This window comes from Brachionichthys hirsutus, chromosome 3, assembly GCF_040956055.1.
Source record: "Brachionichthys hirsutus isolate HB-005 chromosome 3, CSIRO-AGI_Bhir_v1, whole genome shotgun sequence".
Classification (NCBI taxonomy): Eukaryota; Metazoa; Chordata; class Actinopteri; order Lophiiformes; family Brachionichthyidae; genus Brachionichthys; species Brachionichthys hirsutus.
The window spans coordinates 12,921,403-12,940,245 of NC_090899.1; the positions used below are offsets into that span (position 1 = coordinate 12,921,403).

Genomic DNA, 18,843 nt, shown 5'->3' on the forward strand with positions numbered 1-18,843 from the left:
CAAACAACAACTATAGACTTTATGATTTTTAAAAAATGCAACAAAATATCTGATTATCTACTGTCTATATATTAATCTATTATCTATCTATTAATTTAAAACATTTTATATTAAGTATCACAATGACACACACGAATACTAACATTCATATTCCGTTAGTAATTCTGCTCTACCCACCACCACCGCCAGTCTATTTATTTATGCCTTTATGCAATAACAAAGACACATAATAGAAGCTATTACTTTGATAAATGGAAATAAGAGCGCAGTTAAGGAAATGAGGTGAAAAGTGAACTTCTGTATTTTCCCTTAAAGCGAATGCCTGTATCTCTCTGTGGCCACAGATTCATTGGCGATGGATTTGATACACAGCGGAAAGCGGAGACGAGGAACACGAGTGTATTAGCGGTTCAGGAGAGTTATTTTGGGCCAATCTGTGAAACCATATTTCCCTTGAACACAAGGAAAACACATTTGGAAATGAAATATGACAGCGTTCGAGTTTTGATTTTAACCAGGGGGATACGGCGAATGTTTGAATGAAAGTTAATGGTTAAATAACATGATTGCCAACATTCATGAGGAAGGGTCATTATCAGAATGTGTACTACGTTACTGTTGATGCAGCAGACACTTATCCGGCAACACATTCCTCCCTCTGCAGGCAGGGGTCGTGTGCAGAAAGACTTATGGAAAAAATTATATTAATTGCCACATATAATAAATACATACAGTATATATTGCACCAATAATGCTGCAATTATTCATCAGGATTTTTGAGAGAGCCATCAGCAATGAGAAACAAGTAAGGACAGAAGCTTTCATAATATAATGTCATTTTAACTATTCTGTGTTGACATATAAGAAACCTGGTCATTCAGGTATCCAGGGAAACTTTATCTGAATACTTGGAGTGAGGAGTTTGTCCATGGCGAGTTCCATAATGACAAATAAATGGATATCTTTCAACAAATGTCATTAAATTACAAAAGGAAATAACTTTAGAGATCTGGACGACTTCTAGAAACCAATAAGCAAGCACAAACTTCAACTAACTCAAATTACAAATGCATTTTCCACTTTACATGAACAAAAAGGATTATTAAAAATGATTTAAAAATGAAAACCAATTGCTTGCAATTGACATAAAAGTAAATAACACGTATTTTAAATGCAAAAACTGTCTCCGTAAATGTGTTTTAGAGCGACGACGCCGTCCCTCGTCTTCCTCCCCCTCTCTCCCTCACGGCCGCGCACACCTCCCTCCTCCACCGATGGGATCCCGGGGTGGAAGACATCGTCAGGCGGCCCGGGACCGGGAGGTTGCAGAAGCCGGTCGCGTCATCCCCTGAATGGGCGGCGCGCTGACGGGACGAAGGGTGTTTTCCAGATTTAAAAGCAACGGAGCCGGCCCCTCTGACAAACCGCGCTGCGTCATCGACCTGGGGAGACTCTCGGAAGCCTTCATTGGGTTGAAGAGAGCCAGCCTCACCTCAGACGCGATCTCCCAGGCAGCCTACCTGTCTCCAGATTCAACAGCGCAAGATCTATATTGATGTAATTGTGTTATCGCGCATAGTGCGCGCAGTTCACCGCGTTGTGGCTCCAAGTTCTAAATTCCCTGCGAAGTATGCTTTTATTTTGCTGGTGTATGAAGTAAGTTTAGCGCTTGCAATATTCCCGTCAGCGTTGTGACGCACAATCTCTCCAGACGGAGAAAGTTGCGCATCTCTTGTTGAATCGGGAGACGCTCCGTCTCTGTCAATCCCAAGCGGGGACTTCGCAACGCCGACATGAAGTCTGCAGAAGAAGGTAAAAAAAAATAATACACAGCGCTTCAAGTTTGGCTTTTAATGTTTGTGTTTGAATGTGCTGCTTTCTATTTGTTGACACCAGGTGCTGCAGCTATGATGTCATTTCAAAGGAAACTTTTGCATTGCCTTAAAGTCAATGTCAGGATTTTGGTATAGTGTAGTGTAAAAAAAGAAAGAGAGTTAACATTTTCTTTGCGCTGGCTGCAGTGAAATCAGAAGCTGATAATTATGAATGAATGAAAAATTAAGTTGGAAATAAATCCACCTGCTCATATGTTAATATACAAAGTGATGGCTGCCGGTGATTTAGTAACTTTGATAACGTACATTACCGCCACTGATCTGTGACATGTTTAATGATTCTCCTGCCACCTTTTGCTTGATCTTTACTCTGGTTGAGGATGAAATGAGCTCTTATTCACATACAGTTCAGCACCATGAGGTGTCTCCCCTTTTTTTTCTGGCGCTCCTCACCAAAAGTGAGAATGTTTAAAGGGGTCACACCTTTGCTGTCACCTGCACCGCTCTTCATGAGCAGTTCATTTTGGTTTCAAATGATATTAAAGATCACTTTTATTTTTTGAGTCTCTTAATGCAGTGAGGTCAGAGGTCAGGGTTATCCGTAGAAGAACACCTGTGACCTGGGAAGAGAGCTAGTTCTGGGATGTTGATTCAGCCTGCATTCGCCACTGTAATGTTTTTTTAAGATCAATCATTATGGTTACAAAATGTGATATCGTCCACAGACGTCAATGTCTCTGTGAAATCACAAACTCTTCCAGCGCTGATGTCACTGGGTTTCTGTGGATTTGGGAATCTCATTCTGTCTTTGAGGTTTCAGACAGACGGGTGGGGACTGCATTATTATTCATTTCAGTCCTTTGGTCCTTGCCTTATAATTGGTAACAGACACACGGGCGAGAGAGAGACAGCGAGAGCGAGAGCGAGAGAGAACTTTAATCTATGCGTTCAAGGATGCCAAGTAGTTTTCTTGACAATGAGATGTCCTTAACCACACACAGCTCCTCAGTGTGCCGAGTGCTGCTTAATTATCACACAGACACACACTTAATGCTCCACTGCTATGGCCAACAGTCAGCCATGTACCATAAGTGGCCCCAGGGTTCTGAGCTCCACAGCACTTCTGTGGCCCACCACCTATCTCTCCCTGAGGTCCCGTCATTCTGATCCCAGCCTCCACCACAATTCCTTGGATTAAGCCATCCATTTTTAGTCATGCTAATTTGGTTGTGGGCAGGGTGTTTTGATCCCAGTAACATAATTGAGAAAAAATTATGGGAGGCAGAAAGAGTTTGCCCATCGTAAGTGTTTTCAAATAAATTGTAACTGCACCACATTTGAAATGTTCTGCAAATAATTGTGGAGGCTTTTGCGTTGCGTGCAAGAACGAGTTGTTTTTGATCTCTTAGAAAAGTGTTTTAGTTCAGCGAACGTGATGCATGCAACTCAGAAAAGATATGTTTCACGATCACACAGCACACAAAGGTGGAAGCACGACTGCGATTGAGTGGGTGTATTTTGACATTGCGCGCTGATTCTGCCCACATTCAAAAAAACATGTACATCAGCTGCAACCGTAAGCAAATTCAGTCAGGTCTGAAGCACCGAGGTGTGTCGCACCGGGTGGAGAGGACACGAGATCATTATCAGGTGAACACTAGAGGAGCGTGACCAAGAGGAGACAAAGGTGAAGTTTAAGGGTAAACGATAATTCTTGGTTTGAGATGAGTCTCCCGCATGAGGAAGAGTTTGAATTCAGTTATGTGTGTGAGCACAGCCAGGCTGTCCAGCAGCAGTCCCCGACAGGTCGGTATTGCACATTCTGTGTTTTGCATATTTGGATAATACTGCTATTAACTGTGATCAATATGGATAATACTTTAGAAATGAGTTCATTTTTGTGTGACTTGTGATTCATACAGTTATTCCCTGAAACTTCTGACTTCTGAATGTGTTTCAAATTGCATTTTTAAGGAATTCTTTTTTTTTCAGATATGGCTTTTTTATAATTCACTCGGATGCTTTGCTAAATATTTCACACCGGCCACCTGTGGAATATTAAAAATTGTCTGATGCACATTGCATAATCACCTCTAAAAATAGACTGTCATAAGCTAACTTTAGACTGCCTACCCACGTATTATGTGGTGTGAGTGATAGAGTCGTCATTGCATGTGATCTACGGCATTGTGGCGAGCGGGTATAGCGTGCTGCATGCAGGGGAATGCCCCTTCACTGTGCTTCAGACTGAATGGCACTCATACTTTGACCACTTTTATCCTCACTGACATTGAGGCAGACGTGACATTTGCAACCGTTGGCTGAGCCGTACAAGCCTGATGACGGAGGCCCATCAATGCGGCTACATGCGCCGGTCTCCGCATGTCATTGCACATCCCTGTGATTTCCTTGTGTGCTTACCTGTGTGTTCTGTTGATTTGTGTGCGCGCGCCACAGCGTTTTACGTGTAAAGCTTTGCAGCTAACACTCTTTGACTTAATCGCAACCTCAGAGCGATGCAAGAGTGCTGTCAGTTTTCCACAGGGGAGGGCCTAATTCACTCAGTGAGTGATGCAATCAATCAAATAAAGCATCCATCAGTGCTGTTGGAGGAATTCCTGCAGAGTACACATGACAGCAGGGAGTGCCAAAACAAATGGAGTGGCTGAGCAACTTGTGACTACACAGCTACTGCCACATACAGTTACTGCATAATTGCCAAGCTTCTGTAAATGTTTATGTAATAGGGAAGACACAAAACCACTGCAAGATGTACAGGTGAGATTCGTAACAGGATATTGTTCTAAATTGTAATCAGTTACAACCCCAATGCAGTGGAGTATTGGCAGTGGTGTGCTGCGTTTGCTCTATGCTCAAAATACTATTCCTCTTTTTTCAGATGCATATGGCTACACACCAAATGTCAGCTTGTCCCTTCCACTGGCCATGGGCAACCCTTGTCTCGGCGGCCAGTACCACACCTTACAGTCCAGCCCAATCATCTCAGTTTCCTCCTGCCACCATACAGGCTACAGCCTCCAGAATGACAACCACGCAGCATCAGGCTATTACCTGCCCCATGCCTTGAGACCCAATGGGGCCCCTGCCCTTGAAAGCCCTCGCATTGAGATCACTGCCTACAGTCAGTATCCGGAGAATGAGGTAGAAGAGAACAGCAGTGATGACCACATCATCAAACGAGGTCTCAATTCCATTGTCACGCTGACACTGCCCAATGCAGATGGCTACCGTGATCCTACTTGCCTCAGTCCCGCGAGTAGCATTTCCTCACGTAGCTGTAACTCAGAGGCCTCCTCCTATGAGTCCAGCTTCTACAACTATGACAACTCCCCACAGAACTCCCCCTGGCAGTCTCCCTGCGTTTCTCCTAAAGGCTCATCCTCTCTTCAGTCGTGCCCACATGCCAGTGGCCTTGCAGCTTCCCCTCACCATTCCCCCTCCACCTCCCCTCAGATAGGAGCTGTTGCCGAAGAAGGTTGGCCTGCTCAACCTCGTGGTTCCAGGCCCAACTCCCCGACATGTAGTGGAAACTGTGGCGGTATTGGGAAAAGAAAGCACAGCTTCAATGGCACGACTTACCATCAAACAACTTGCTCACCCATCCAGTCACCCATCCCATCTCCTCATGGCTCCCCCAAGGTCAGCATCACAGATGAGAGCTGGCTAGCCAACACCAATCAGTACACCAACTCTGCCATTGTGGCTGCCATCAACGCGCTAACCACAGATGGCATAGTAGACATGGGGGAGGGAATCCCAATCAAGACACGTAAAACCATGCTGGACCACTCATCTCCTATGAGCCTAAAGGTGGAGCCCGGTGGTCAAGGTCACGATGGGGAACTCTGCCATGAGGACTACCCTTCCCGCCTGTCCCTCAAGAAGGAGGGCTTCTGTGGCGGGTTCCTGGATGTGCCCCAGCATCCATACTCATGGTCTAAACCCAAGCCTTACCTCAGGTGGGTGGAGCGGTTCCAGCAATTCATGCGATTCTCTAAAATCGACACAGCAGAATATATACAGTATAATCAAAATCATATTTTCTTTTTTAACTTTTTAACTTTCCCTTATGCCCCTTAGTGCATGTTTTTTTTTTTAAACCAATACCACACTTTCCTGTCGGAAATCAAGTGTTTTATTAAGATAGTGAGCAACAGGAAGTAACGGTGACCGGCCTGGCCGAAGGGGAAGCAGTCTGCGGGTTAGTCAGCCAGCTCGCTACTCTGATCTGTCGCACCGTCAAACCTTTTCTCTCCACGTAGCTTGCTTGATGTCATGGTCTGACTGGGCAGATAAAGCCATGCGGGGGGAAATCAGTTCGTTTTGGGTCAACAAACAGCCCACAAGTTCCACAGAGATTGGTTTCAGTTCAGTCACCCGTCGGGTCAGGGCTTTGCATTTACCAGGCATCCGGCATTGAGAAATATTGTCTTGCAAATGTTTGTTTTGGTGTTAGCTATCTGAACCGCATTCACATAGGAAGCTTCAACTGTGTAGCTCAGGAACAATGGTGTTCAGGGGAGGCCAGCTATAGTGCTGAGATATCACGCGCCAAGGCAAGGCGTGCTGTCGGCTTTATTCCACTGTATAACTCCATTGTTTTAAATATTACTGTAGTTGGGAGGTGCTTCAGATTGGAATGGTTAAAAATGTTTCCTAAGGAAAATATGATTTCCAGATTCGGTTTTGTGCCTAGAAACAGTTGTCCTCCCACTGTCACTTTCTTAATTCACTGTGACGATTTCCACCTGTCAAAAGGTAATATAAAACACACTTGCTCTCTAACCAAGGCACATTTGAAATGCATTTGAAATTTAAAAGGGCCACTAATTATTACCCAGGCCGAAGGAATTAGAGACATCAACGAATGTCTTCAATTGATTGAATTAGAGACCATGATGACATGGAGGATGATCAAGCCAGTTGGATCACGATTAAGTGCCCTAATTTGAGGCTAATTTAATTCACGTCTCGAACTTTTTGAACCAGACTTGGACTTGGCTGCATTGGAACTGTGGAAAAAATACAACATTGTAGTCCATCCTCTGGCAAAACTCATAAGAATACAATAGAGAGAAAGAGAGAGAGAGAGAGAAACACAACTTAAAAACTCAATAATTCTACTGGATTTCATTCCTAGAATCCTAGAAATGTAAAACACAGCACTTCCTGTTTTTCATGAGCAGACTCTAGGTGTTCAGCACTGGAAGTGTTGATTGTTTAAGGAGCAAATGAAAGAGACTATTACATTATAACAATCAGTGGTCGGGTAAAGACAAACCAAGGTTTTCTTGATTGTAACTTTATCCTTCTAAACGTACGTCATGTCACTGCAGCCCGTCTCTGCCCGCTCTCGACTGGCAGCTTGCGTCCTGCTCCGGCCCGTACAATCTGCAGATTGAGGTGCAGCCCAAGTCCCACCACAGGGCCCACTATGAGACCGAAGGCAGCCGAGGGGCAGTGAAGGCATTGTCAGGTGGCCACCCTGTGGTACAGGTATGTCAGCTTTTTTTACTTACCAGGTTTCCTATCCTAGATATATATATATATATATATGTACGTTTAATCTGTGCAATACTCTACTGTCATTACAGCATAAGTGTAAACACACAAACAACTACATGATGATTAACTGCCTGTTTTCGGTTCAACAAAAAAAAAAAACAACCAACAACGACAGCCTGTTGTCACTGAGGAAATTCAGTGTCGCAAAGACATTAGTCTCAACTTGCCATGTCTTTGTTGGTTGTAAAACTAGAATTTTTATCTGCAAAAAACATTATTCTGAAAACAAAATGTGTGTCGTCTGTCTTAGCATGTTAATCAATGCATCAGCAAATTATAACCTAATCATTTTAAACTTCAGCCTGTTCATTGCGTCCATTGTGATTATAAACTTAAGCAGACCTCAACAACGACTGAGTGTTTTCTGTGACTTTTGCATTACGCTATGACATTGCCCTATACTTTTACGTCCTTGTGTGCCGTTTTATTACTGTTCCCTCAAGCTGGAAGTCAATCTGCTGCTGCAAACCCTCACCCTGACGGGTAGCAGCGCATGCTGACTCAATTAGCATGGAGCAGAGCCATTGCCTCTCACTATTGTACTTGGCTTACACTTCAGCAGAACACGTCAGTCTCACTAGCAGCACAGGACAGAGCTCCTTTCTCCTGCTGCGCACTGTGCTGCCATCATAGTTTACCAAAGGTGTGGATCTGGCGGTGGGTCCATGTCCTTAATATTGTGGGGGGGACAATTTGCCTTTAATTACATCCATCCAAAATTGAACTACATGTTTTTTGTTTCTTACGGACTTCATCTAAAAAATTGCAGGTGGTAGATTATCTACTTTATTTAACACACGGACAAAGTAAACACCAGTACAGTTTCCAGCGGGTGGTCTACCCATCTCACACAAGCAGCTTTAGATACTGTTAGCACGACAGCTGTTTGGTAAATAGATTTTGTCAGTGCATCCCGGCCTGCTCAATGTCAAATGCACTTGACCGCTTTTGGTCATCGTTGCCGTCAGCAGGTCCGTCGACCCTCAGGGTTTCTCTGTAAATACAGGTAATTATGCCCCTTCATTGCAAACCTTTGTGTATCAGCGTCAGGGTGAATCAACATTTTACTCTCATCGCCTCCCCATGAAGCTGACCAAACTCACCCATTCACAGCGCTGTGTCTAGCAGGTGAGACCTTTTTTTCAGATATAGTTTAAACAACTTTGTGACTCAATTGAAACGACCCAGCGCTAATAGAAATGAGTAAGCGTCTTTGTATATATGCCATGCTGCCCAGGTTTGAGTTGACATCATGCACATTTATTTAGTTCCACACAGGCACCGATTCATTTCCAAACTGATCAGGATGTTTTTTAGTCTTACACTGTATGTTGAGCATTTATTAATGGTAGTCACAGGGGAAATACGATGACAGACGCTTTCCTGTCACACCTCCCTCCATCTTGCACACACTCTACTCTTACTTTTTGGTGTGAAAGAATGATTTCTGCCTATGATATTACCTGTGAAGTCAATTGGGAAGCTTTCGTAACAATGGAAGCTTGGCAGCTGGTAGAATGATAAATCTATAAGGATTTGTCAGTCATATATGCTACGGTGAAGTATTTGCTTTGTCTTGAGAGGGTTTTTGCAGTTTGTAAAAAAACCTGTCCAACGCTTAGTCTCTTTGTTGTAGCATTGTGTGTGTGTGGGGGGGGGGGGTCTTTCCTAAACACTGAAGTGAGTAGAGAGAGAGAGTGAAGGGGCAGAGGGAGTCACCAGGCAGCTGGGTCTGTTGCCCCCAGGAGATGCTCTGTATCCTGCTGATTAGGGCCTGGGTGGCCGAGGTTGGCTGAGCATGATGTTGGTGTATGAGAAGGGGGGGGTTATTGGAGGCAGAATCCTACCACCCATCCGATATCAACTCCTCTTTCATGCACCGGTGCCTCCCTCTCTCCCTTGAGAGTCTAGGGATGTCACTGTTTGTGAACCATTCGCCCTTCAACCATCTCCCAAACCCCCACCAGCAGGCCTCCCTCAGTTGACGCCCAGTCATCCACAGCTCTATTGTTTATGTGAGTTTATGGATGATCAGACTGACACACTGTGAATCATGATGACATGTGTTGGAAAGCGTCTCTGAACTAAAAATAAGGAAGATGAAAAACATGAGGAGATCCACTATTTTTACTGCCTATGATGAGACAGCAACTGACAGATAATCAAAGCGAGCTGCTCAGGGACTCTTTAACTGTTGCTGTCTTGTCTGTGTTTTCCTGACAAACATACAGAAAGGTTTTCTAGTTGTATTGTGAAGTGATTAGCCGTACCGTGTCCAATGCTATCCACCACACAGGATGGGGAGATTGTGGGATGGCTGGGTGGAGATGTTGGACTCGATTATACCTCAAGGGCACACTGATGAAAATCTCTACGTCATGAGTTACCTCAACTCATTGACCGGCTGTTGCTTCCACCAGTTCTCTCTCTCTCTCCTTCACTCTGCACTCGGATTACATCCTCCACTCTCCTTCTCTGCATTTGCAGACTTTTCTTTCTCCATCAGTTCACTTGGTGACCACTGTGACTGCTTTTCCACTTTATTTACTGCAGCAGACCACAATGCCATTAAGGGGATCCAGGCTGCTCTGTCGGCTCCTCTCACACTGTTCCAGACGCTCCCCTCTCTCGCCACAGTTATGCCAAATGTCTACAGGATGTTGATGAGCCATGCTCAGGAACAAAAACAACCTGGGTTGCCTTCACTCAGAACAGCTTCATGACATTGACTGATGGGCGTTTCCAGATAAAAACAGCAGGAATGAAGTGAAAGTGTGCCTATGTACACTTGCAACGAGAATAACGGCATTACTTAGCCTTAGTTCTGGTATAACGTGTGACGTCAGTTGAAGATGTTGTCAAGGCTTTTAAGTTCAGGTGTACCTACACATACATGTAGACAGCAACACCTGTGGAATATTAAACCAGTTGCACAGCATGCAGCGCAGCCCTTGTATGCCTAGTTTGTATCGGATAATGACTAGCCTATAGGGCTTTCCCCTTATGCACACGCACACTCTCTCATTACGTCTAAAGCAGCAACAGACATGTTGTAATTTCAGCAGGATGTGGCCATCATCCTTTTTAACGTGTGCGTGACTTAATACCAATCTCCCTTCCTTTCTGCAACTGTATGTAATGCACATCAACTTTGCAATACGTTTCTGCCACATCATGAAAGTCCTTGGCAAAACATCTGCTCGGTTCTTTGCATGTGCGGCTTTGCCTTGGGATCCATTGCTTGCTGGCTCCGTAATGTCTCAAAATAAATCTCTGGTCCAGAGCATCCTACACTGTAGCTGCTAATTGCTCATTAAATCTACTGCCGCCTCTTGTTTGATATTCAAAAGACTTGGTGTGCCCTGTATGTTAAGCCTTAGTCAGGGTTGCTATTCATTGCCTAAAGGGGTATTTATACCACTCTTAAATTGTGGTTCTCCATCTGGTGGACTTCATTTACACCGATATTGGGCTACCACTAATTACCAGTTAATAGCATGTGGGGGGAAATGTAATTTGCATCATTTTCACTGGTTTGAGGTGATAACCAGGTACATTCTTGAGGTAATCCACTAACATTCACACCATTGGAGGACTCAGCAGTCACCTGCACATTTTTTTCTCATTCCCTTTGTAGGTTTGGATGTCTTATGTCTGGTTGTTGTGGTAACAACATTATTCTTTTTTATGCTCTATATTTGGACATTTACTTAAAACTGTGCCCTCAATGATATAACACTGAATCATTCCCTTCAACAAGAACTTTGTGAGCTATATCAGTTAGATTTTTTTTATATATAAAAGGAGCAACTCTTGGAGGCTTGGGGATACCATACATTAAATGATAATATATGGTCCTTTATGACTTCAAGATGAGGCTCTGAAGACTTTATCAGGGCAGGAGGGTGATGGAGTAAAGTCTGGAAGGAGAGACAACTTGGATGAGTGTACATTTAATTGGGTACAGCAGAGGCTTGCTGTGTGACTGTCAGCACTCGACAGGGAGAATGGTGGAGCATGATAATGCTCCAGGCTTCCCCCTTCTCAGAATCAGAATCAGAAGTGGTTTATTGCCATTGTCAGTGAGGGTTCACAGACTAGGAACGTTTCTCGGTGAAGTCGTGCTACATCTAACATTAAGGACAACCATCTTCTCCCTTTCCTCTCCAACTCTCTGCGCCACGTGGACCTCTACGAGTTCTGATATTTCTCCAGGCAGTGATGAAATCACTTGGGAGGTATACAAAGCATACAGAGTGTATTCACATTCAATTTCTAGCTGGGACAGACAAATTGAATTTACCAGCATGCCATTATTTAAAAAATTCATTTTGAACCATTGAGGTCAGACAGAGGCACCATTGAGAATTTCACTGTTACTGAAGAAATTGAAGGATAAAATGTGCTTTGAAGAAAATATACGCTCTAAACCAAATTGACTGAAAAAGTACTTCCATATATATTTTTATCACAACCAATTTTAATTGAGTGAGAAATTTGAATAAGGAGAATGAAATATGCAGCCACTCCCGAAGGTCTGAAATCTTTTGTGACGACCATGAACCTGTTAAGGTCCAAAGATAGCAAGGGATGAATGGCGAGAAGAGGATGTGATGCACCTGGCTTTTTCAACACCCTTCCACATCATCACAACTGACCCAAAGAATGCAGCTGCAGGCAATTATGCAACTAATGCATCAGCTGCCATATCGACAATATTTTACTTGTGTGAGCTATTTAAAAAATAGTTTGTGCAACAGTGGCTTGTGTTGGGAGGTGCAAATGGATCGAGCTGACACAATGCCAAAAGTTGGCACCCTGAGACCGCTGCAAATCAATCTCTGATTCAAAGTCAGTTTAGATTATCTCCAAATAAATATACAGTGTCTGTGCCAGATGGGCTGCAGCCAGAGCTAGACAATCCCATCTGGTCAAGATTAGCTGCTCTCTGGTACGACTTCAGGCATAATGCGATACAAATTCAAGGCTAAGGTTGCAGGTGTGCCTGAAACCCCTGTCATCAGTCCATACTTACAGCTTACAATACAATCTCAACCCCCGCCATCATTTACCCCTTTGAGGTACAAAATGAAGAAGTAAGTTTTGTGCTCTTTTTGAAGGCGTATTCTTTTGAATGAGCATCACAGGCCTTATGCAGAAGCTAAAGGAGAGGGTCAAGGAGCACATATGGTAAAGACATTGAGGGAGGTCGTCCAGGGGTGGACTAAACCACCTCCTTTGCTGCTGGGAAGACCAGCATCACCAAGAGGAGAAACTGACCTCATTAATCACTTCCTCTTCGCCATGAGGTCACTACGGATTTGAGTGTGGACGCCTCCGTCATCATGGACTACCACAAGATTAGTGACAGGATAAAGATCCCCCCCCCACCCCCTCTCTCCTGCCTTTCTTGTGGGCTGCCTGACAGGCACGTGGCGGCTGAGGTAATGGCTAGAAGCCACAGAGAGATCCAAAGAAGTCTACTGAGGGAAAAGTGACAGAAGAACACAACTTCTTAGCATAACTACCTGGGTTTTATTTTAAAAAATTGTACGTGGACGTCAGGCAATTTGAGGCCGTGGTCTTTCAACATTTGCACATTGTATTTCATCGTTGTGCTCTCACAAATCAATAGACGAGTAACTGGTAGCATGTGTGGCAAGAGGTAATCACTACTGGTGGACACCATAAGTAAAATAAAGCAAGCCAAGCGGGGTCTGCTGGTGAGATCACCGCATAGATGAAGTGGACCCTTGGGATGGCAAAACTTAAAGAAGCTGCTGACCTCGGCATAACTCGCTGATGACTATCATGTGTGACTAGCTCACGGGTCAGGACAGCTGCGAGAGACACTATGTTGGAAAATAGAATGATTTGAATTGGAGATGAATTACATCCTTACCTGATGTCTGAATAAGAAGCAAAACAATGTCAGCTAACCAGTCGGATGAGGCAAGGAGATTTTCATAAAGTCTATAAGTCAAAATTGAAAAGTTTGTAAAGTACCATGAAAGGATATCGTCCATAACATTGGGTTATTTGTGTGGGAGTCCACCATCTTACCCCCTACACTGTCTGTACGATGTTGTCACATGATCAAAATAATACTTTAAATGTGTGGGTATTGTGGGTGGCCGCTGCAAGTTCCCACAACAAAGCAATTACATTTCCATCTGAAAAACCACCTAGACTTACATGTGCTATAGAGTCGACATGCATGGCATGGGCTGCATGCTATACTCCAAGTGGCAGGTTGTATTACATTTTTATTCAACGTAATTAACAGAATATATGCTGGAAATGGGAACAAAGAGGCCACGTCGTCTGCCTTGTCAGAAATTCGAAAGATCCATCATCAAGCAAAGACTGAAGGCATTTCATCTTCAAGGTTATCGTGAGGCCAGACGACGTTCAATATAAGATCCAGACAAATTTGGACTCAAATCAAAGCATTAGGAATTCATGACACTCAAACACTAATTTTCATAGACTTCTAAATGACGTTGCTCGCCAATCCTCCACCTACCTTCCTTACACCCCCCACCCCCGACCGCCGTCAAAATGATAATTAGAAACCCATTAATCAGATTATGTCATGGGTTGCACATGGTCTGCATTTTGTTATATGACTCAGTCTGTTAGATAAACAACAGGAGTCTTTTATTCCATTTGACGGCACCACTGTTTTCACAGAGCTCAAGAAAATTGGTCTGAAGCGATGCTCTGGTGTGTGCTGGGTAATTGACCAATTTGTGGCCGTGGCTTGGTGAGCCATGGTGAACCTTGACAGTAAATGTCCCAGCCGGTCAAGTAGCCACCTGGTGTGTCCATGGAGGTCCTCATTGAGAAAGTCAGTCCTCTCAAATTCCTCTTTTGTATGAACCAGATGGATTCAAACAAGATTTTCTGATGGCTTATAAATCGGAAAGACTTTTACGTCCACAACAAAATCTGTTCATATAACCACGCTGCTATGATGCTCTGCAAGGATCAGGCTTATTCTGGGTGGTCTGCAGTCTCAGAATCAACCAGAAATCTACATTTGGCTGGTAAATCAAATCACTGAAGACGTATCAGTTGTCTTTCACCACCCTACAGTTTTCTGACGCCGTGCACACTTGGTCAAAACGTGAAATCTTTCAACCAGACAATGTTGGAAAATGATCCAGGGCTGGCAAATTTTTAATTGGCCCTGACACTGTATATTGAAGTTTTGTTAACTCCAAGGTCAACAGTAATTTTCAAACTATGCATAGTTGAGTTTTCCCTTTCTTTATTAGAAGATTTGATCTTTTATTACTGGCACAGTAGCAGCTAATAGAGGTATTTTAGAGAGGAAGTGGTATTTTTTGAAGTGGTGGTTCCTATTCAGGATTCTCTTTCATCACAGTGGGACAGTCTCCGAGCTTTAATGGAAATCATAATGTATGTTCATAAATGCCCAAAGCAATGGGGCTACATCCAGTCCGCATGCTGAGCGCCATCATGCTTTTTCCTGTTATTACATTTGGGGTGTGAAGTTTGCCGAGTTTGAGAGCCAATACATCCGCCATGCATGATAATTGGCCGCACCTTAAATGCATGCTGAGCTTTAAAAGACAGAAAAAAAGGCATAATGCACAGAATTTGGATTGTGTGTTTTTCCATTTCATTTCAGTTATATTAATATTAGTATTAAGTGTCAAAATCACATCTTCAGGGAGACTTAATGATTGCAAGCCCTGATTTATTATGTCATTTGTAAGCATGTTTTACTATCAACTGCTGCTTGCTTCTTTGTAGACAATTTTATTAAAGCCTGCAGTGATGGGAAACCAGGCAGGTCTTCTGTCAGCCCCCTAGTCGCTGCAGCACTCCCTTCCACGCAGACGTAACAAAACAATTTATTTAATCCTCCCTTATGGTATGTCAATGTAGCTAAAAAATAAATAAATAGTGAAGACCACTGAAAAGGGTCTCCAACCCAACAACAACAACAACAACAACAACAAAAGAGGGCTCATTTTCACAGCCCCTCTCCCATGCCAGAGACATCATTAAAGCCCCTTTAACTATCAGTGCCTGATGTGCATTCAATCTCTATTTCCTAAATGAGGAGTTGCCTGGAATGGGGGTCTTAAAACCTGATGTTGCCTCTCACCTGGGTCCCTTTGTTCTGTTGCCAGCTTTATGGGTACATGGAAAGCGAGCCACTCACCCTGCAGCTGTTCATTGGGACCGCAGACGACCGCCTCCTGCGACCACATGCCTTCTACCAGGTCCACCGCATCACCGGCAAAACCGTCTCAACCGCCAGTCATGAAGTCATGCAATCTAATACCAAAGTCCTGGAGATCCCTCTGCTGCCTGAAAACAACATGAGAGCCATGTGAGTACTTTAACACCTCCATGCTATCTATCCATACATCTCCAACCACATGCTCCATATGGAACCCCTTTAAAATACATTCTAAAAAAAATCACACATATTTCTGTCTCTGCATGATTTGGACCATGTGCATTGTGCAGGGACTTGAATATTATGAGCTTCTGGTTATTTTATTTGATTTTTTAATTAATAAATAAATACATATCCAATGAGGAGCCCTCAAAGGATAGAAATATTTTGCAGAAAACATATGTATAATAAATATTAACAGTTCAATTATTTATTCCCACTAAATTAGGTCTGATCAATTTGTTACTAATTATATGATTTAAGATTTTTTATATTAAAACTCTAGGGGAAAAAAGCAGTTTGACTTTTTAAAGTGGGAAAATTGTAATGCTTGTGCAGGTTGTACCCCACCTCTCTCTTTTAGACAGCTGGGATAGGCTCCAGCGACACCCACGACCCGGATCTTGGATAAAGCGGTCAGGAAAACGAACTAATGGGAAAACATTTCAGGAAAATATTTCAGGATAGTTCTTAGTTTTTATTTTTCTAATTTGTTTTTGTGGAAACAAATGAAAATGTTCTTTAGGTTAAAGGGTTCTAATCCACACACTTAAAGAAGTACAACAAACCTACGTAAACTCTGGTCTGTAATCATGCATTTCGTAGCCAACATCCATTTGACCTCGAGATGCGCTAGCTGACAATACAGTGTATCTCTGTTAATTAGAGCAGCTGTATGTTCTCATAGTCTGGTGCTTAGTGAAGAAGCACAGTCCTAACTATAATCTTGGTTTAAATTTAAAAGCATTAGCATCTGTTTGCTAGCCTGGAGGTGTCAGCTGTTTTTCATTTCACCATGCCTCCAGACGTGCATTCATCCCATGGGTTGTGCTCCACCGTGCGTCCAGGCTGTAACTCATTTCCTGGTTCTCCAATTAGGCCAGAATTTTTAAGTGGAGTTCCTGAAGTGTGTTTTATGGCTAAAACTGCATTGCATCTGATCATAAGTTGCATAATGCAATTATCTATCGCTTACATATTATGGTAGAAATAATCAGTAAATAATAACGATGATTAATTATTGCATCTCTATATTGTTAAAAATATCTTCATGATTTATTTAAATGCTGGGAATTGATATATTTATGGGCCAACAAAGATTCCTCAACATACAGCAACCTGAACTTTGGAGGATTTTAACATTCATCCAGCCTTACCATATGTATTCCATAATAATATATTTTACAATTTATCATAAATAAAGGGCAACCCAAAACGTACTTGATTTAAAGAGTCCCACAGGATGAATGTGATATTAAAGAAAAAGAATCAAGATGAAGTTGCTTTCCCCTTTGCCTTTAAATCATATGCACAAGGAAGAGGAGTGATATTTTCTTTCTTTCTCCACTGACTATCTGAAAGGTCAAAGACGTAGAAAACCCTTTAACCGTCTCTTTCCACTGAGCTGTTTAACAGGCGCCTTGATAACACAGCATCCATCTCTCTGCTCTTGTGCCAGCGATCATTTGCTCACTGTGTGGGATGCAGACAGTCGAGAACTGCAATCAAACATTCAGACAGTTTCAATTTTCAATCTGTCTCTCTTTCCCATTCTCAGAATCTCATATACATTTATTTTGCAGTGGTATATTTCTTTTTACAAAGTCCATGAAGTGAAATATACTGTATGAGTGTAAAAGAAAAAGAAAGCCTAAGTGAAATACCAGTCAGAATAAGAAATCACTGACCTTAAATGTTATTCTGCAGAATAGTTAATTTATCCACTTCTCCAGTCAGGGTAGAAATAAAGTCAAGTTTAATCTCAGTCATGCGGCGTCCATCATCTTGTGTTTATTTTTAAAACTATTTACACCATGGTACACTCGCATCATGCAAGGCTGATAAGGAGGGAACAGTCAGCATATTATATTTTTTTACTATTATTTATTCAAATTGTCCAAACCAAAGTCAAGGGGAGAAATGACTTGGTTCAACATTTACCATATTCCAGGAATAGTGCCCACCACGTATTAATAATTAAAATGCCAAATCGTATCACATTCATTTTCCTTCACATTTTTTTTTTTACCAGCCACATGAGTTTTATTTTAATTCATGAAAAACGAAGTCTGAACATTCATGCCTTTTTTTCCACTCAGAAAGGGGAACGAAAATTCACTCTTTCACCTCCCAAATTGTGAAATGAAAAAAAGAAAGAAAAAGACAGCTTGGTGAAAGGGCCTACTGCTACACGTGGAAATGATTAAAATAGGTTTAAACCCCAACGTGTCAGGCTCCAATGGAGTGAAAGAGCTGCAGAGGTTTGGCGCACGTCAATAGCAGTAAAGCGACTTTGTGTAAACTGACTGCAGCCGATGGGGTCTGCTCAGTCCAAAGGCTTCCTTCACAGAACTGGTTATTCTTGGACCACCAAGACCCTTTATAAGATGTCCATTAATGTCCATCTCTCTTTGATCATATGCTGGATTGATGACGATGTAGTCATGCACCAGTGAGCTTACAGTGCACGATCTTTAACATCACAGGGTACTTCACTGCTGGTCACAATGTGCACCATGCTCAGTCTCAGTATTAAACATTCCAGCCTTTTTCTATGCAGTAAGTATTCTACGTGGTTGTATATTGCGGAGAAAGCAGAAACTGGTGCATGCATATCCGCCTTAAAAACTAAAAGCTTAAAACATTCAACTTCAGCTGTCTGTATTTGTATAACGTCGTTTTTAATTAATGAAGGTCATGCTTGCCGTCCTCTGCCTCTCTTTCAGAATTGACTGTGCAGGAATCCTGAAGCTGCGTAATTCAGACATCGAGCTTCGCAAAGGGGAAACAGACATCGGACGCAAAAACACTCGCGTGAGACTGGTGTTCCGAGTGCACATCAACCAGCCCAATGGCAGGACGCTGTCCTTACAGACTACGTCGAACCCCATCGAATGCTGTAAGCCCAACAGCACAGCGTGCAGTAATGACTCGCAAACTGGCATGCATTTTCTCTCGGCTCGCCCCGCCCACGGAAGGTGGCAC

The 18,843-nt window shown here is 42.9% G+C and overlaps 1 protein-coding gene across 1 annotated transcript in view; it reads left to right on the top strand.

The window, feature by feature from the left end:
- Positions 1-1,793: 1,793 nt before the first annotated feature.
- LOC137913498 (nuclear factor of activated T-cells, cytoplasmic 1-like) overlaps positions 1,794-18,843 on the top strand; it is a 39,866-nt gene continuing 22,816 nt past the window's right edge. Inside the window, exons 1-5 of the mRNA XM_068757180.1 lie at positions 1,794-1,812; positions 4,735-5,815; positions 7,193-7,352; positions 15,587-15,789; positions 18,585-18,757. Coding sequence (XP_068613281.1) covers positions 1,794-1,812; positions 4,735-5,815; positions 7,193-7,352; positions 15,587-15,789; positions 18,585-18,757 — 1,636 coding nt within the window. The remainder of the gene's footprint in view (positions 1,813-4,734; positions 5,816-7,192; positions 7,353-15,586; positions 15,790-18,584; positions 18,758-18,843) is intronic.